The sequence below is a fragment of the Bos grunniens genome, chromosome 14, assembly GCF_055505025.1.
Source record: "Bos grunniens cultivar Pamir isolate PY7600 chromosome 14, Bosgru_T2T1.0, whole genome shotgun sequence".
In the NCBI taxonomy this organism is placed as follows: Eukaryota; Metazoa; Chordata; class Mammalia; order Artiodactyla; family Bovidae; genus Bos; species Bos grunniens.
Window position 1 is genome coordinate 25,807,762 of NC_141178.1, and position 21,005 is coordinate 25,828,766.

Here is a 21,005-nt window from a genome sequence, read left to right on the forward strand (position 1 = left end):
CCCCCTAAAGCCTGAAAGGTCCCACTTCACGGGAAAGAACAAGAGTTTCAGACATGGGTCCCAGGGAAAATAGTTAATGAGTGGTAGCCCTGGTGAGACAGTCTCCGGATGTGCAACTGCAAAGCCTTTGCTCTCTTTACTCCTTTGCTCTTTCTGCCTCTCATCATTTGAGGGCTGCAAAACATAGAAACAGAAATAGCAGGTGGCCCCACAGTGGAAGCCCAGGTGGTGGTGGCATCAAGGTTGAAAGAGGTTGACACCAACTGGAGATGCCAGGACATCGAGAAGCAAGACGGTTCAGAGGTGGAATATTTACCACTGGATATGTAACCTGCAATTCTACATTATGACTTTTCTGGATAGTTTTATCACCAAGCCTTTTAGTAACTGACTATTTCACCAAATGGATTTGTTCCATATTACAGGGAGAGTTCCCCCTCCATGTTTTCAGCAGACCACTTAAGAAAATATACATCTTGGTCACATATATACATACAGAGGGAATATGAATGAATGAGGTATATAAATACTGATATTTCTTGTATGTTTGCTTAAAATCCTGAACCTGTCCACAATAGGATTCTTGAAATTGCAACCTAATAGGGCTTTTTCAGGCAACATTCTCGTAACATAAAAATTTAGTGTCCTTTAGAGTTTAAATGTCAAGTTAGAAGAGATTAAGACATTTAATAGACTCAGCAGTTTTATTGTTACAAATAAAAATGTTAGCTTTGCTGCATTTCTTGGCATGTTTATTGAATCAAATATTTGACTTCTGTTGTCAAGTGTATATGAATTCAGAGCTTGAATATATTAAGAAATTAAGATTAACCCAGAAAGGTCCAAGTAATTTCATTCTTGTGACAGTTCACAACTACCCACCATTTTCCGAGGCAATGCTCTTGGAGCCCTCTTTAAAATACATTATCTTAAACCTTCCAGTTATGAATTCCTGCAGAATTACTTAATGTATTTAAGTTAAAGGTTTTCTTTTCAAAATATACAGTCTCTTTGCCCACAACACTATCAGCACAAAAGGTCATTTATTAAAGCTGTAATATCCCACCCACTTAGTGAAAATAAATAAATAAAACAGACCATAACACCCCAGCCTATCAACCAAATGGATTAAAAATTGGGGAACTCACCTGATTGTGGCTCTAGAAATGTTAAATGTATTTGGAAGCTAAACACAAAGCATGGGTTCAGGAAAAAGGAGCCCCTCCCAAGAGGCATATAGTCTCTGAGGAGACCCGTGACAGATGTGCCTATGCACCAAAATAAAATAAAGATCTGGCTGACCAAGCTGAGAAGGAATTTAAACACAACAAAAACTCACGTTAGCACATGTTGGTGCCAAATGTATTCTGAAATCTTTGTGAGTAAAGCATTTTGATGAACTGAGGCTGTAAGTCATGGACTTGAAATGAAAACCTTCTAAGCACCTACCCCTGCCTGCCGGCCACAAATGCTCCCCGCATTTTGCCATAACACAGGCTAACATTGTACTGTGGCAAGAGATTTGAGGTTCTGCTGTTATTATGTTTTTAATGAATGGTGGGAATCAAAACAAAGCTTTGAATCAGCACAGAATACATGCTGAACACATCTCTCAAAGAGGGAAGCCAGGTCTCAGCAAAGACCGATGTGTCTACAGAAGATGGGGAAAGGTGTTGTGGAGAAAGGAAACATGTTTGTGAGCAAAAATAAGATTACAACTCTTGTCATTAACTCTGGCCAAGCCTAAACAAACATTTTTTTTTATTCCAGTTATTACTGAGTCATATGGCCACCGGCAGGAACTGTTATCACTTCATTTTCTGCAGAATGTTTCAGAAACTTGAAACCTCCCACACTTTCCCCCATGTGAATACTTTGGATTTTTAAACAACCATGAAGTGTTTGCTTCCAAAATTGAATACATTTGATGGCCTGGTAGTACAGCTGATCCCTCACAAAATGTTTAGTAGGGAGAATGAGGCGGCAGAGAAGGTACCTAGAAAGTTACTAGACCAAAGGGCACAATGATTTAAAAGTTATTCTGGGACAGCTACATGGAACAGCAGTTTAATTATGAGCATTAAAACTGTCTCTGTTGTGCTTTAGCCTCTGTTTTGCTGTTCAGTCACACAAAACAGAGAACATTTGCAAGAGCACAGCCTGGAACACTGAACATAAAGAAGTAAAATAAATTTGTTGTAATCTTCCTCACGTTACTGACCTCCATGAAGCACCTGCTCATATGTACAGAAACATGAAGTAAAAGATGCCAAGTAAGTTAAATGCCAAGTATTATGTCCTATGAACATAATAAGAAAAAACAAACTATCTAGAATCTCAAAGGCCAGTGTGGAAAGGTGATGAGGAGATGAGCAGCATCTGCTGCTGCTGCTGCTAAGTTGCTTCAGTGTGGGCTACAACCTTGGTAATAAAAAAAAAAATTAAAAAAAAAATCCTTGATTTTTCTGCAGCTGTTTTAAAAATAAAGTGCCTATTTGGGGTGTTTTTCTCTAAACATCATCTCTCCCCAAAACAAAACAAAACAAACTACAACGCTTAATATCATCTTTGAACTAGAGATAACTTTAAGGAAATCTCTGATACCAACAGATCCAAACTTACCTCTCAGAAGTCAACACAGCAGAACACAGCTTCCTCAACCTCATAGCTTGTAACCCCCAAACCCTTTTCATTTTGCTATCATAACATCATATTCGATTTCAACCAGTTTGAAAGGCATCCTGCCTTTTGCCACTGACCTGGCTAAAGAAACCACTTTGTCCCAGGGGGGTTTCCCCTCACTTTGGTCTACCCTTTCCTGAGCTCAGGGCTAGTTCTTAAATTTTCACAGAGGTGGTCGTTTCTGCTTAGAAGGTCAAGTGTTGAATTTTGCCTAAAAGGAACCTGAAATGTGAAACACCAGGTTTCACAGCTCCAGCCAAGTTAAGTATGTGTGCTTTATAACAGATGCTAGCCAGAAATGCAAAGGATTTCTGTAAAGTTTTAATCCTGTTATCAATCCCTTGAGACACACCCCCTTACCCCTGATCTCTCCCCTGGCTATGGTTCTACATTTTTATGGCATGTTTTATAAAAGAAAAACACTAGTAAAGATACCCTAGTTTCTGGTTTAGAAGTCCCAAGAGATGACACTGAGGTGTAGACTTAGATGGTTTTCTAATTAAAAAGTCAGATGGTCTGTTTCTCTGAGAAAAGCTTCAGTTCCCAGTATGTGCCTGTGGGTGTTTTGCTCATGGCTTCTTGGCCCAAAGCCATTTATGATCTGCCTCAACAAGCCCCTTCCTGAAGTTGGGTCTCTCAAATGGAGAGTCAGGATATCAACAAAGATTTGTATACCTGAAATATGTACTGTTTTATCATAATTTAAAAAATATATTTTAAAAGAACTTGGAGATCTGAAGAACATAAGCACAGTTTTGAAAGGAAAGTCATTATATAGAAAAAGCAACTTGAAAAATTTTAACAGATGAAAAAGAATCAAATACACTGAACTGTTTTAGCTATTGATAAAAACACCAATTATATGTCCCTTATGATAATTTTTTTTTTTTTTTTTTAGGGTTAGAGGGAGTGAATTGAAAGAGCACCATTGTTGGGGGGGGAGGCTTAAAAGGGAGGGGATATATGTTTACTTACAGCTGATTCATGTTGCTGTACAGCAGAAACTAACACAACACTGGAAAGCAATTATCCTCCAATTAAAAAAAAAAGGTATAATATACCTCCTTTATGAACCTCAAGCAAATTGCCATCAACATTTTTCTACGGTGCCTGTTCCCTTCTTTCAGCATTTGGTTCTTGCTTTATAATTTCAGCTGTAGCAGCTTTCAAACTTTTCAAATCTTGAATCACATTGTTAACATGGCTCATGGTTTGTAGAATATCTATTATAATGAGAAACCATGCATCTTACAAAAAAATGCATATTTTGTTAATTTCTTTCAAGCCTGTTGATCAACAAACCCTTACACTGAGAAGACAGCAATTGTATTCAGACTCCAGAGTAACTATTTTCAACTCATCTGGAGCTGTGGCGTAGACCACAGTCAGAAAACCCATTAAAGAGCCTGAGAACAGAGCTGCTACAATTCACTCTCTTATATTCTTCATCTAGAAATTACCTTCTGTGGTGGCTTTCTCTAAATCAAACTGCATGGAAGTCTAGGACTTGGGTATACAGAAGCTTCACCAGATCTTTGGTCTAGATTATGGTGATAATAGTAATATCTGCAACAACTAAATGTGTTAGTTACTCGGTCATGTCCGACTCTTTGCAATCCCATGGACTGTAGCCTGCCAGGCTCCTCTATCCATGGAATTCTCCAGGCAAGAACACTGGAGTGGGTTGCCATTTCCTTCTCCAATGCATGAAAGTGAAAAGTGAAAGTGAAGTCGCTCAGTCGTGTCCGACTCTAGTGACCCCATGAACTGTAGCCTGCCAGGCTCCTCTATCCATGGAATTCTCCAGGCAAGAATACTGGAGTGGGTAGCGATTCCCTTCTCCAGGGGATCTTCCTGACCCAGGGATCAAACTCCGATTTCTTGTACTGCAGGAGGATTCTTTACCATCTGAGCCACCAGGAAAGCCTACAACAGCTAAATAAGTGAGTACAAAAAAAAAAAATCAGTATAATAAAGAGTACATTGAAATCATTTATACAGAGGTAATTTCTGTACGTGGTACATAAATAAATATGGAACATTTTTATTTCGTGTTTTGGGGCTACATCTGTAAAATCCACTAAGATAATCCTTGCCAGATAATTCATAAATTACTTAAAATATTAAATGCAATGAAATTTACTCCACTCTGATAAAGGCTTATTTCCATCAGAATGGAAATCAGTCAGACCATGAGTGAACTTAACAAGTGAGGAGTTGACATTTAGGTGATTCTATCCTGTTTTTAGTGGCTAGGAAATGGCAACCCACTCCAGTATTCTTGCCTGGAGAATCCCAGGGACAGAGGAGCCTGGTGAGCTGCCGTCTATGGGGTACCACAGAGTCAGACACGACTGAAGCGACTTAGCAGTAGTAGCTCAAATGGTCAAGCATCCACCTGCAATGCAGGAGACCTGGGTTTGATCCCTGGGTTGGGAAGATCCCCTGGAGAAGGAAATGGCAACCCACTCCAGTATTCTTGCCTGGAGAATTCCATGGACAGAGGAGTCTGGTGGGCTACAGTCCATGGGGTCTCAAAGAGTCAGACGTGACTGAGCAACTAACACACACATTCTGTTTTTAAATAGAAAAGCAGCCTGGTTTCACAGTTGGCAGAACCCAGTAATTCTGTAACTCTGAAGTAGTCCTTGATTGAACACTCTATATACAATGTAGTAAAACTAAGAAGTGAACTCTTTATAGTTAGTGTTTAATAGATCAGGTAGGTTATACCCACTGAAAACTGACCCAGAGAAAAAACATGAAAAAGGAAATAATTTGAATTAGGTTATGCGAAGGTACAGAAACAGATGATTTTGAAGAAATGTAACATACGTAACTTTCTTTCAGGGCTATAGAACTGCCTTGAATTATCTACCACCAATTATCTGTCTTCCATTAAACTGCCACGATCTATAAGCATTTTTGAGTGGGCATGTTCTGTGCCAGATTTTGCAAGTCGAAATTCTAAAATCACTTTAGGGAATCGACTCAAATCAGAAAACTGAGATAAGTATCTCCAAGTGTCCAAAGAGCAGCCCCAGTCTTTTTAAGAATTGACGAGGGTGGCTGCATTGTCCATGGTTACGGAATAAAAGTAGGCTATCGCTTCCAATTCTACAACCAATACACATTAGATTTAGAAGCCTTGGGGATACCAGAAGCTGCTGGCATCCTATGTAAAAGGGGAAGATATATTAGCTGAAGAGCTAAATGTCCTATTTCAGACTCTGTGAACATTCTGAAGATCCTATTGTACAATCGTGGCCTAAACCTCTTGAAATTCTGGCATTATAATGATCTCCAGAGATACACTGGTCTCCCATTCAAGTACTAACCAGGCCCAACCCTGCTTAGCTTCTGAGATCAGATGAGGTTGGGCACCATTCAGAGTGGTATGGCCGTAGACTCCAAAGAGAGACATTGGTAACAATGGTATCACCTAATTTAATCACACAAAAGTTCAGCAAGTTTAATTTCCTCTATCTGATAAGACAGAAATTAAGATTTAAATTTAGGAGTCTTTTGACTCCAAAATTCTTTAATTCCTTTATAGTACTGGCTTTGTAGCCTAAAATATCACTAGGAGGTACAATTTAAAAGCTCCATTGTTTCCTTGGTTGACAAAAGGGAATATCATCTTGTATTTAATATACAAAATATTTTTGTCCCCCTTGGGAAAATCCAGATAATGGGACATGAAAGCTTTTTTCTTGGTCAACAAGAAAACTATTTCTCTAAGTTCACGGGTGAGGGTAGTTTTGGCTAAGAGCTAATTCTGATTTTATCACTATTAAAAGGAATGGATGCTAACACTTCTTTTAAAAGAAGTCTGAATGTGTGGACAGTAGTTCTGGAGCAAAAGTATAAAATGAACTTCTCCTGTCGTTCCTTTTTGTGTTTGAGCTATCTTTGTTTCCTACAGGGCTTCTATCTCCAGTAGCAGACAAAAGCTCTAATCTTCTCAATATGGAAAATACCAGCATTAAAGCCAAATAAAGTCGAGTTTAAGATAAGCACACTAGATTTCATCAAAGCAACTTGGCACTCATCAAAATTCAATCCCAGTTAGCTGATGCGATTTCATCAGGCTGCTTAAGAAGCAGGGAAATAAACAAAATGGAGAGACAATGAAAACAACGTGACAACTGTCAAACAAAATGCCGAGTGCAACATTGAACATTTCCCTGAATGCAGCACAGAAAGCACTAGCTCTCATCCCCGCCACACACACACACACACGCACACACACACACGTAAGTGTGTGTACAAGAATAAATGACCAAAAGTTTTGAATTTTCAATCTATCTTTCACTGGGCATTCATTGCATAACACTGATTGTGGAATCATTGGTTACCAAATACTAAAAGTTGCATAAGAGATGAACAACTTAAGGACTGTCCGATTGAAAAAAAAGGGTTTTAAAATATGGGTGTCCAAGAGGTCACCACCCTTGTTTGAACTCCTTTAAGCAAGTTCTTAATAAATGTAAGCTATTATAAAAGGCATGGTTCGAATTAGGCTACTACCGATATTATAGTTTTGCAACCAGATATGCTCACATGTCATCCACCTGGTGGAAAATTTCACATAGTGGTTCTTGGGATATACAGGTCTTATGTTTCTGATAAAGCCGAAGCAAACTGGTAACGGCAACACACTGCACAGCTTCAAACAGGGCTACAGAAGTTAGCCAAATAACTCTTAATTCAAAGCATATCTGATGACTGTATTAGGTCAGTCTGTGAGCTTAGAGCTGACAATTACACCAAATAGAGGAAGATCTGAAATGCTACTGACACTTGACATTTGAAGCAGAAATTACTTTAAATTACTAAGGTCATCAATACCACTCTCAACATGAAAATACAAGAATACTACAAGAAATCTTTGCACACATGTTAAACATGCGTGTGGTTTCCTCCTATGGTTTTGATGTAAAATGAAAAGAGACGAAAGGAACAGGAGTCTACACGGTATACATCTTACAGGAATTAGCATTAGTTACTTTTTACCATTTCATTTTCATCAGAGGTTTATTTCCTTTAGAGTTTTCAAGAAAGGGATAGTTTGGAAAGTAGATTTTTTTAATATACGTAGATATTTTTTAAAATAGGCTCTTTGTATCAGCCAAAGTCTGTTGTACATTTTCTCCAAGATAATAATCAAAGGCTTATTATGAATTCAAGTTTCTAGTTTTTGGTTATTATCTAATAATTAAATCAAGGCTATATCAATGACAAAATGATCATAGGAGTTTTTCACCAAAAAGTGAGCAGAAAAGGTGTAAGACCTACCAGGATTTTCCCCTAGGAACAAGGGAAGATAATACCTACTGAGTAAAAATGTTAGAGAGGCAGCTAAAGATGAAATAAAGTTGTGTTTGGAGCCTATCATGTGCTTGTCCATCTAATACCATATTTAACTCTCTGTAATTTGCATACCCAATTGAAAAACTGTAAACTAGCTAAAGGCGGGATTGGGATTCTCTTATTGGTCCATCACAGAATCTTGCACAGTCCACCTTAATGAAAAGCACATATTTTATTGAATCAGCCCGAGCTGAGTTTTATACCACTATTTGGAGAGAAAACACTGCAAAAATAAAGTGCCAATCAATACAGGAGATGTATGTATGCAAGAACATGAAAACCCTAGTCACAGCACCTCTGAGGAATTCCCAGAGATAATTATATGCTGAACAGAAAAGAGGCTGTGTGGGGGTCTGTGATGACCTAGAGGGGTGGGATGGGAGGGAGGTTCAAGCGGGAGGGGATATATATGTACTTACAGCTGATTCACTCTGTTGTACTGCAGAAACTTAACATTGTAAAGAAACTCGACTCTACTTTTTTTTTTTTTTAAAAAGGAGGCTGTATGGAAGCAAGAGCTCTAGGTTTGGTGTCTAAGCCAGAACCAAGCTTTGCCCTTATCCTCTATTACCCTGGGGAGTTCACTCATCCTCTCTGCACCTTAGCTTCTGCCATGTAAAGGAAGGGATGTGAATGAATGCAACTTAAACTTGTTTTAGAGAGACAAGTTCCCACCTGCTACCCCACCGCCAAAGGAAAGCTCATTAAAAAAAAAAAAAAAAAAACCAAAACATAAAAAGGGAAAAAGTAAAGCTATTCTCTCTTAGCCAGGGTGAGAGACCAGATACTTCCTTGACGGGCCTCCTCCTCACAAGCCATGAAGCAACCCACGTCCTGTGAAATCCTGCAGAGAATCTAGTTTGGCTACTCCTGGATCTATGTCTAGAGACTTCTTCCCTTCTATGGATCCCATCCTCCCCTCAACCCATGGATCTTACTCTCTCAAGATTAAATGACTGATACATAATGGGTTGAAGAAATTGAATTCCCATAGCAAAATGTCTTTAGGTCAGTGAAGCGACACACATTACCGTGTCTGTTATATATCCGCATCCTGTACCCATCCTTCTTTCTGAGGATGAGCTTTGAGGTTTCCAAATGAATTATCATAAATCAGCAGAAACTCTCTTCCTTGTGTTAATTCTTCAGTTAGTCTCAATTTTTTTCTGGCACCAGTCAATCCATGAGGCTTAATTTGGTAACATTAATTTTGAAGAATTTACTGAGTTCACTTTCTATTCATTTTGCCCCAATTTTTCCTTTTTTGCTTCCTGACACATACTTTATATCAAGTAGATGCCCCATGTCTACTTATATGGTAGCTATACACATCCATTTTTTATGTTTTTTGCTCATTTGATCTTCTCCCTGTACTCAATTTTACTTACTCAAATCCCCCCATGACTCCAGATCTATATTCTGAATTTATCACTCTTTCAGCCACTGTTAACCTTTCCCAGTTATACTCCAACCTTAATCCTTTTCAACATTTGAGGCTTGCTCTGTCCTAGGCCCTGTGCTAATCAGGACTCTCAGTGGCTGTCCCAGCCACTTCTGGAACTGTTTCAGTTTCACCACCTAGATTACACTGTGTGTGCTCGGATGCTCAGTTGCTCAGTCATGTCCGACTCTTTGTGACGCCATGGACTGTAGCCCACCAGGCTCCTCTGTCCACGGGATTATCCTGGAAAGAATACTGGAATGGGTTGCCAAAATGAGGTTAAGAGAGTTTAATGTTGAATATGCTGAAACCACTGTTAACTGAAATACAAATTAACCTACATTCTCTCAGACTACTAAAGGATATTACAATCTTCTAGGTAAAGAGAATAAAAAGGCTTTAAGTTGAGTAGAGATGACAGAAATAAAAAGGAACAGTGGAGAAATAGAACTGGATAAGCAGTTATTTTAAAAAGATGAAATAATAACAACCCATATTTTCTGATCCTTGATCCCATGCAAAGCAGGTACAAATGATGTTTAATCCTCTTAGAAATCCTATGCAGCAGGCATCTATTATTATGTTCCAAATATAATACATGCTGAAGCGTAGAAAGATTAAACTTTTCAAGTTTTCAAACTTTTTAGGTGGCTGAGCAAAGATCTGAGCTTTATTTGTGTGAATATGAGGAAGAGATTTAAAGGCAGGGCTGAGGTCCTAGGTAAGTGGGAAGCTAGTGATGCCTTTAGAAATGTTAGCCATTCCCAGAAAAACAAGGTTTTGCAAGGATAGTAAGGTAGGTTTCAGCTGCACTTAGTTTGACATGCTGGCAGGATATCTAAGGAAGCATCAATGGCAAGATCTGGGGGTTTGGGGCTCAAACAGGAGATGGATGATTCATGTTGAATGAGAGCATGACTAGGTAAGAGTAAACCCTGGGAAGAATGGAAAATACAGCAGAATTAACAAGGAAATTACAACAAAATGTAGAGAATAATAAGAATTCATCAACTTGCATATATGCTCATTTACTCCTACAACAATCCCTTGACATAATATCCCCAGTTTATAAACGACTAAGTTTTAGGAAATTAAGTAGTTTGACTAATGCCATTCAACCAATATGGGACCAAGACCAGTATAAACCAAATTTACAACTCTTTCCACTAGTTTTTCATACTGCTTTTTTCCAATATACACTCATTCACTACCATTAAAGGTATAAGATAGAAGGTTGATGACTATTTATCAAAGATAGCCAAGTTTGTGTTGGGGACTTGGAGGGTTAGAGAATTAGTGGGAACAAATACAACATTATTTTCCATCCCACACCACAAACAGTGCAAATTGATAACTATACACTTTTCTCCTAAACAGCATTTAACTCAGATTCCTTCTCAACCCAGCATTCCAGGCAGCTGCTAGTAAACATGCTGGATAAAACCATCTTAGATTATACAATTGAAATAGGATCCGGCAGAATAATTTCATCCTTGCCCTGAGTAATATTTGATTTGCATACTTTAAACTCTCAGAATACTCCAAGATGGCTGGTAAGGGACATCCATTCGAAGACTAACATCATAAATTAGAAAATAGGGAAAAATACATCCAAGGGTCTTGGTAAGTGGCAAATGGAAGTGGCAGTTAGGAAGCAAATCTAGTTCAGTTAAAGTTGCGTTCCCATGGACTATAGCCTGCCAGGTTCCTCTGTCCATGGAATTCTCCAGGCAAGACTATTGGAGTGGGTAGCCATTCCTTTCTCCAGGGGATTTCCCAACTAAGGGATCAAACTGCGGTCTCCTTGCTTTGCAGGTGGAATCTTTACCATCTGAGCCACCAGGGAAGCCCATAGTTCAGTTAAGGCGAATGCAAAATGTGTCTAGATCTTAAAAAAATAAACCGCACTAATACAAACTGGGGAATGGCTTGGCTTAGAAAGTTGGCGGAAAAAGATTTAAGGGTCACAGTGGACGGCGAGTCAAGGCAAAATCCTGTGCTCTTTAGAGAAGCAAGCATTACAGAAACATGCATAAACATCAGAACCCAGAAGTATTCTCTGGGAATTCTCCCAAACTCAGACTCTGCATGATGCCCCGCCCCAAGTCTAGACATGTGGTTTACCTTCTTCTGTGTGTGTGTGCTCCGTGTGTCTGACTCTTTGCACCCCATGGACTGTAGCCCACCAGGCTTCTCTGTCCATGGGATTTTCCAGGCAAGAATACTGGATTGGGTTGCGGTGCCCTCCTCCAGGGGATCTTCCCCGCCCAGGAATCAAACCCGCATCTCTTGGGTCTCCTGCGTTGGCAGGCAGATTCTTTACCACTAGCACCACCTGGAAGCCCACCGCACTGTACCAAACACACCCTCAGCCACCCCCACGTTCAATCAGCGTTCGTGCCAAACACTCCCACACTCAGAAGTCCCCTAGGACTCCCCTTTGTTCAAGATAAAATTAAAAATCCTGTTCTTTCCAAAGAGGTGCCTCACAGACTCAGTTTACAACTTGTATTTTTGCTGTGAGCTGCCTATGACTGCCATCCTCAATATCTGAACTCCAGCCAGGCTCTTCTGCTCAGCCTCCCTTGGACACAAGAGGTACTTGTTGGCATCTGTATCTTTTTCCTACAATGTTCTGTCTCAAACGATCTCCCTATTCAAACATGATTTTCCCCCACCTCTCCTATATGTTTTGCTCCTCAGGAAGCATTCCCTTGCACAACAGCTAAAACAGGACATGTTTCCTATTATTTCAGGGCCTATAATAATACTTATATTTACAAATTCCATTTTATTTCTTTGGTTACTTTACATGTTTCTTTATATCACTTTGTAATGTGCATTTTCTTCATCCGCAACTAGACTATAAGCGTTTGTTTCTATCACCTCCCACTCCCATTTGCCCATTTCTTTAAAACATAAGATTTAAATAATTGATTTGATGAACCTATAGACATAGCTAGGGGGAAATCACAGCATTCGAAACTCAGCTCCACCACTTAATACCTGAATTATATAAGGGAAGTAAACCTGAAAGAAGCATTAGAAGGTAGCTTGTAACATATTTCAATAAAGTCAATTCAGAATTTCCCTAGTGGTCTAGTGGTTAAGAATCTGCCTTGCAATGCAGGAGACATGGGTTCAAACGCTGGTTGGGAACTCAGATCCCACATGCCATGGGACGGCTAAATCTTGATTGATTGTATAGTTCCATAGAGAGATAAACAGCAAACAAACTAGAGTCCATGCATCGCATGATGCAAGGAAGAAGATCCCGCACGCCACAATTAGGGCCCAACACAGTCAAATAAATATATTTTAAAAAATCTTTAAAAATAAAGTCAACTCGGTAAGAATTTACTCAAAATCCACGTGGTTCTCTCATGTCAAACCACGTTTAAAAATTGAAGGCCAGGCTTAGAGAACAAATATCACAAAAAAGGTATTTAAAATGTTAGTGTGGGGCCTGAGGTAATCACCAGAAGTAACTCAGCATCTAAATACACGACTTCTGAACTTAGTTAAGAACATCTTACCAGGCAGAAAATACACTTGGCTCATTGAACAAGCTCAAAGCATAGTTGGCCCTCAATAGAAATGCACACTTTCTAGATTCTCTGGATACCATGAAGTTCTCAGTGGATTCAATATTCACTAAAAGATCCTACTGGGTGACTGTATTCAAATGTAACTGCTAAGTCAGAAAGTCCTGATTCCATGATGCCTGTTCCTCTGTAGACTCATATTTCACTATTAAACCTTCTCCCTTCACTGAGGGATAAACACGTCCAAGTTGCCCTCCACCTCCAGAAACATACATATGTTTGACATGTGTGTTGTTGAAGACACTGTCTGCCGTACTCCTCCTTGCTCTCGGTATGATTTCCCACTTGACAAATCTGTTTAGTGTTTACCTTCTCATGGAACTAGAATATTCCCCTTACTGTGAGAATTATTAGTTTCCTTAATTCTACAATGTAAGTCTCACCCCCTGTGCACACCTTAATGTGTCTGAAGGTGAGTATACATACATGTGTGTGTGTCATGCATAAATGTGTGAATATGCATATACATTCATATATACATGAACGGAGAAGGCAATGGCACCCCACTCCAGTACTCTTGCCTGGAAAATCCCATGGACGGAGGAGCCTGGTGGGCTGCAGTCCACGGGCTCGTGAAGAGTCAGCCATGACTGAGCGACTTTACTTTCACTTTTCACTTTCATGCATTGGAGAAGGAAATGGCAACCCACTCCAGTGTTCTTGCCTGGAGAATCCCAGGGACGGGGGAGCCTGATGGGCTGCCGTCTCTGGGGTCGCACAGAGTCGGACAGGACTGAAGTGACTTAGGAGCAGCAGTATGTGGGCATGTGTATATATTCATGTGTTTGTGTATATGTATAGGTGTATATGTGCTGTATGTATATACATATGTGTACATGTGGTGATTTTCTCTCCAAAAGCTGTTATTAAATTGATATAAGTAACCATTTATTTTTAATTAAGATAGAATCATAGCCACATTTTCCCACTACCTGGTAGGAAACCCAAGGTCAAATTTTTGGCCTAATTATTTCACCCAACACATTCATATGGTCCATTCTCCTTGCCAGTCCTGAGCTCTTATTCTAAGTTTTTCCTAGTTCTGATCTTTAAAAATTTGTCTTGTTTTAGGATGTTATCAATACTTTTTACATTAAGTTATCATTAAATCCTTTGCGTAATGGGCAGGCTGTAGGGTATGACACCAGTTATTAACGTCTCTGCACGACACCAGTTCAAACAATTTTACTCATTTCCAAAGTCCTTAAAAACAAGAAAATAAGGTTGCTACACAGGATATTAGGTCCAAATATTACACAAACAAGTCAACTGTAAAGCAGAATCTACTGCCCTTAACATTTTGAGTTTAAACTGGAATCAAGTTTTCCACCTGAACTTTGCCCCTCTCTGCTGCACAAAGTAATTTTGTCGTCTTAACCACTTCTGTACGGTGACAACATGAACCACGCTGGGATTTGAGTAGAACTCTGTCATCATTTCCACGAAAATGTTTTCTTTCTGCGTCCTAATCCTGGAGGAGATCCATGAGTCCAACTGGAGGTCAATCCAGTAGCTGGAGCATTTACAGGAAATCTCACCGAGCGACCCGCCTGTGCTCTTTTTGTCAACACCATTTAAAGAGCCCAGAGAGGTGTCTGCTGAGGAAAATAAGTTGTTTCAAGAAACCATTAGAGGATTTATACTCAAGACTCCCTTATCTCATGAGGGAAAAAAAAAAGTCCCCTGTAAGAAGGGGAAAAAAAGAAAATCTACCACTGACACCATGTGTGTCCTGTTAAAGTTGTTTTTATTTTAGAGTGTTGTAAAAATTGTTTTATATATTTTACATTAAGATCAGAGTAGCTTACTGCTGGGTAGAATTCATAAAAGAAAGCCTCCTCCAAAACGTTCCTATCCTTGCCTTGTGACACATAGACCTTCAGTGGCATACGTAGTTGAGAAATCCTTTTTACGAGCACTCATAAAAGAGACTAGTACATGTTGCTCCAGACTCTAATTACATGGGGCTCATAGAGATTCCCGGCGAAGCTGCAGAGAATGGCACAGAGGTGTGGGTTCACTCACTCGCTCCCTGACCCCTCGGGCAAGCAAGCCTGGCCCCAGGGCAGGCTCAAAATGCAGCTGGGAGAAGAGGCTGTCCTAAATCCCCTCATTCACTCCATGTGAGGGGCACTGGCCATGGCCCTGAATTTCTGTGTCTGAGTCCAAGGCTGCACTGCATCTCGCCCTCTCTGGACTTTGCATGAGCTCCCGTGCACAGCACACCAGGCCCCACTTTTCTGCTCCCCCATTCCTCAGACCCTTACCTTCTGAAATGTGAGAACTGAAAAATCTGAAGAAAAAAAAAAAAATCATTGCCCCCCACACCCAGAAAAAAGCCCAGACAAGGAAGAACAAAAACCACCACCACCACCCACCACCAGGTGCATTGGTTATCCCCTACCCACTTTTCCAGAAATAAGTTAAAAAATGTAAAAATAGTGTGTGGGCGTGGGGACAGCAGCAAGAGGGGATGCACCCCAAGACACAGCCTGAAGGCTTATTGTTAAGACAAATGAAGCAGGACTTACAGATACTTTACTGAGAGAAATGTTTGGGAAGCAGGTGGATCTTTGTTAAATGTCAATTTTATATGATAAGCATACATTTACATTTAAGATGTGGCTGCTTATGAGTGACCACCAACTTATAATCAAAATAAACATTACCATTTGCTGCCACATGTCCAGAGTACCCGGGAAACAGTACAATTTTCCTAAGGCAACTAACACAAATCACTGATTTTAAAAGAAACAATTTAGCATAGCAAACAAAGAGGCAGAAAGAATTCCTTTTCTAGATGCTCTCTTCTTCATATAAAAATGTCAATATCTACATTCTTGACAACTCTGAAAGTTTCAAAAGAAAAGAGGTTTTTCTCTTATCCTCTCTCCTCCAAACTACTTTTGAGGTTGGCATGTATAAAACAGACCACATAAATTGCAACTCAAATGTAAACAAAATGTACAGAAATAAAGAACATATGTCTAAAGCATATTTTCTTGACCCCATCTACTGAAAATGTGCTTATTTCCTGCTCTTGGTTTAATCCATCACAATCTACAATCATCTTTAGTTATAGTATCTAATACCTAATCCACATGTTGCTGTCAGTTTATACACAGAAAACAAAAACTAAAGAGGTCTTATTAATATTGCCTTTAAAAAGTAGATGTTTGCATGAGATTCTAGTTCTAGCTTGCTAAATAGTATTTTCTTTTAAACCCTATCAAGTTAAAAGCCAGGGCTTCCCCAGTGGCTCAGCAGTAAAGAATCTGCCTGTAATTCAGGAGATGTGGGTTTGATCCCTGACGTGGGAAGATGCCCTAGACAAGGAAATGGCAACTCACTCCAGTGTTCTTGCCTGGGAAATCCAATGGACAGAGGAGCCTGGTGGGCTACTGTCCATGGGGTTGCAAAAGAGTCAGACACCACTTAGTGACTAAAGAACAACAAAGTTAAAAGCCACTTAAAAACACAAAGTAGATGCTGGTCAAATAATGTCACATAAGAGGAGGAGTGAGTTATTTTCAAGTTGAAATCCTAAGTAGTAGCAGTTTTTATATTTAAATTTTAGCACAGTCCTGAGAAAATATGACCAAGGGCTTAAAGAATTGCTCCATATTGTTACTAACAGCTGCAGTATGGTATGCTGAGGCTGCCGTGAGCAAAAGACAGAAGGCCATCCGTGCATCTGTCCAAGCATTACCTAAATTACTTTAACCACCTGATTGCTTAGATGTGTCAGAAAGAGAGAAGCCATTCCAGGCACCGAGCTACTAGAAATGGGGTTGGGTTCAGATCCCAGGGCTCCTGGGCAGGCCAGGGAGCAAAGGGGCAGAGAAGAGTGCTCGGTGTGGTTCTGTGGGGACAGCCTCAATGGGAGGGCGACCTTGAAAGACTAAGGATGGAAAGAACAATCTTGCACTTGCACTTTCCCCCCCAACAAACTGAGGGTCAATGATACTAAAATTACGGAAGAAGATGGCCTTCTCCTGTAAGGTAGGAATGGCTGTAAGTAGGAACGGCAGAATCGAAACAAAGCCAGTGACTCGACACTTCGCATTTATAAAATGACCTTTGAGGTATGTTTCACTAGCTATCTCAAGTGGGAAGATGTTGGGAGGTGATAGTGATGGCAGAGTGTCATGTTTTTAAGAAACATTTAGTAAAACAAAAATAAAATGATGCACTGAGGTGGAGGGAGAAATAAAGTCAGCTACTTTGATGTCAGACAACTATGGGTTTATCTTTGCATTTTATAATAAGGAACAAGGGAAAGGTACAAGTAAACATGAGCTTCCCACTCTTGGCTTTACCATTAATAACTTGCTACATCTCTGTGGCCCAGGAAAAGAATCCTAGATCTCAGTTCCTTGCTCTTCTCTAATAGGTAATGGGAGAATCAATGATGTTCAAAAAACATAGCCATTGAGTCAAGAGCTAAAAAAAAAAAAGAAGAAAATTTTCCTTAGGTCTTCAAAAGATCTCCTTCATTCAGCTTTGTGATCAAATGTTACTCCCTCAATTTCCCTGAACACCTGACATAATACACCCTCAATCCAATCTTTCACTTGCTCCTTATCCTGCTTTGCTTTTCTTCACCCGGCTCCCACCTCCACACGAAATAAGGCACTCATCCACTTCTCTAAGGCCATGATACCCTCCAGGAAAAACACTGTTAGGACTGTGTACTCATGATTGGTACACAGCACTGCTCAATAAACACCTGATGAATACATTAAAATTAGTTGTCATGGGACTTTACAGACAGGACAGACTGTTTCAGGTTGGGGTGGCATTGGTCAATCCTGGGAAAGACTGCTGTCCCCTCCAAATGACATGTCCCCCACCATACATGAGCGCCTCCCAACTTTGCAGCTGAGTAGCCATGACTTTGTTCTTCCATTTATCACTTAAATACGATAATTGCGTATTTTTCTATTAATATATTGCCTAATGTACAACATAGTGCCGACTTTAAATTTATTCCATTTAAGCTGCAGGTTATATATGAATAGGATAACTTGGTCCCAACATGATTAATTCTATTAGTGAGCTCAGGGTGAGAGGGAGAGAAGTGAAGACAGTTACATCTGCTAGGGGCCAAGTCTTCATTTTTAGTAGTCTGTTCTTTTATCCCTTGCTTCCTACCCTCATTGTTCAGTTTTTTCCCTCTAACTCATTGTCACCCTTTCCCATTATCTTTTTATGATCCCCTCCTCTTTCCTTCTCCATCCTCCTGCTCTCTTTCTCCGTATTTCCCACTAACTAAACTATAAGTCATTTGAAGATTTTACAAGAATCTTGCTCAGTCTTTGAGAGTCTTAGAAAAGGAAGGAGGAAAGAGGAAGAGTGTGAACTGCCAGATGGAAAAGGCTGCGTGAATGCACGGTTGTAGCTATTGGAAAAGTGTTCAGTTCTCGGTCATAAAACAATATTCCTGGGCTTACGATTCTCTTCCTCACCCTTCACATGACAACCACAAAATATATCCATGTCATTTTTGGCAATTAGTCTTAGAATCATTGGATTTTAGAACTGGACTGGATCTTCAAGATTGCCTACCCCAATACCCTCAATTTAAAATAGGAAATAGAAGCCAGGAGAGGTCAAGTGACTTGCCAAGGATCATAGAATTAATGAGCTGACGGGGTGCAGAGACCCAGATCGTCTGATCACCTGACCAGAATCCTGAAGAATGAGTGTCAGAAAAGCCCAAGGAACTCTACAGATTACATCATCAGAAATGAAAGAGAAGATAACTGATCAAGAAAAGTTTGGAAATGGACGCTTACTTCATGTCATATATCAGTCCATGACTTAAGATATTTTCAAATATCCTTTCATTGTTTTAAAGCAAATAAGCACTGATAGTTAAGAAAAAATAGGCTAAAGCATTACATTGTTGTTTTTAAATCTTACAGCCATTTATTGTTTCATTTGTAATAGTTTTTAGTGTAATATCTTATATATTTACTTAGGACTACTCCATTTTGCTGACCTCTAACTTATGCCTTCCAGTAATGAAAAGCAGCTGATTTTAATGTGCCCGTGCTCTAGTGTGAAGGAGGTTAAGGCTGCGTTTGTGTGCAATCAGGTTAAGACTGGCTCCAACAGGAGGAAAATCCATACATATGTTGAAAAGATCTGAAAAATGCCTGTATTCCCAACCTGATTACGACTTACATTTTTGCATGGTTTGTCAAAGCAGATCACTGAAATCAAGTCAAGATGTAAAACGGGATAAAGTGGTTTTCTTCTCCATTCTCCCATTAATCACCGTGACCTACAGAAGAAAGGAACCTTTTCCTCTCTCACCTGAGGCAAGGTGGGATACTCCACTGAAAGTTATGCCAATTTTTATCAATTGGTGCTCAAGTTCCAAAATTAATTTTCTAGTTTTCATTTTCTACATTTGTAAATAGAAGTTATTTTATTGCAGAGTCATTTTCCATTTCTATCAATTTTATGTAGTTTCTTTTTTATAAAACAGAAAACAAATTCCAGTATAACTTTTAAACCTACTAACTGTAAAGGTTACTTAAAAATTGAATTTATTAAGCTGAATATATTGATACAGGGATTAGACAATAGCTTATCTCTGCAAATGTCTATCCTAATAAATAATATTTGGCAAAATCTAAATGTAAATTAAATAAGAGTTCATTACTGGTTCACTTGTCAAAGAAAATATTAACAGATGATACATAAACTTTTGTTTTGACATGATTTTAATTGCTGACAGTGTCAGGTTATATCTCTTAAGACAGTACACTGCTTTCGGAAGCATAAAAAAAAATGCAATAAGCATTATAGGTTAAAAATCTAGCTGTTATCTACAAAATTCTCAGCAAGACCAGGGCTAAGTCAAAATAGTTTCTGAGGGGAGGGGGGCATGCTGGTTCTTGTTACACATAAGCATGTTTGTTATAGGAGCATTTTCAGGTTAATTTTTGCTATTAACGTAAACCACAATTGGGGGACCATGTTGCTGGAAGAGGAGTGGGGGGTAGTTATATAAACAATATACAACAAAGAAAGCCTTTATTCCCAATACCTGAATACATCGGGTTTGTTTTTAGGCACAAGGTTGCAGGTTAAATGCTCTCAGCTATCCAAGAAGTGGCTTATTAGTTTTGTAAGAAAATATTTTCTTATATTTTGACTGAAAAATACCCAGTGTAACCGAACAAAACCATCCTTGTTAGTGCAAAGCAGACCCAAAAAAACTTTGTTTCAAAGACTCAGCAAAGAAAAGCAAAACTAATTCAAGAGGAAAAGCTGCCTTCCTAATAGTAGCTTCTGAATCTGGATCTAATAGTTCTCAAAAGGCCGACTGGAGTCTTCAAGTCTTAAAAGTTTTGTCTTCCTCCATGGATCACAGACATTCTCTAGGAGGCAGCAGAATATGGATATAAATCCATTCTAAGCAGATATATATTCTTCTCTGGGCTACAGCCACAAAGCTGAAAGCTATGCCCCAACAGCAAGAATGAAGGCAAACGAAAGTTTTGATTGTTTCATAGGGCAATTTTCTACATGCAGCTTTCTTTTTTTGCTCTTCTATTTTGTGCACTAGAAAAATCCTAACTTCATTTTTGGCAATGCGGCATCCGCTAGTGATAAAATAAACAGTAACGAGATTATGCTTTCAGAAGCACAGCATCAGCGCTAAGAACTGCATTTCAACATACTGACTCGGCTCCAGCCAGCACCTGAGCTATGTACACTTCTCCCAATTTGTAAGTGGGCCTAATCCTGTTATTACAGAATAATTACTGCAAATCAGCACAATTACTACAAAGACACAAATAAACATACACATACTAGTAGCTGTTTTCCACAAATTATTACCAAAACAGAGAACCGGCTCATTGTGGCAACATTAAGACAATGTTTAT

The 21,005-nt window shown here is 39.3% G+C and overlaps 1 protein-coding gene across 19 annotated transcripts in view; it reads right to left on the reverse strand.

Annotated features, from left to right (window-relative positions):
* RSPO2 (R-spondin 2) overlaps positions 1–21,005 on the reverse strand; it is a 176,616-nt gene that overhangs the window by 38,145 nt on the left and 117,466 nt on the right. For 12 of the 19 annotated variants that reach the window (XM_086336297.1, XM_086336312.1, XM_086336310.1 and 9 more), the window contains one exon: positions 14,265–14,699. The exons of 5 other annotated variants lie outside the window; for them this stretch is intronic. In XM_086336297.1, the coding sequence (XP_086192423.1) occupies positions 14,419–14,699 (281 nt within the window). In that variant the 3' untranslated portion in view covers positions 14,265–14,418. Of the gene's footprint in view, positions 1–14,264; positions 14,700–19,290; positions 19,391–21,005 lie in introns of those variants that run through there. 2 more of the 19 variants (XM_086336298.1, XM_086336307.1) reach the window with 2 other exon arrangements.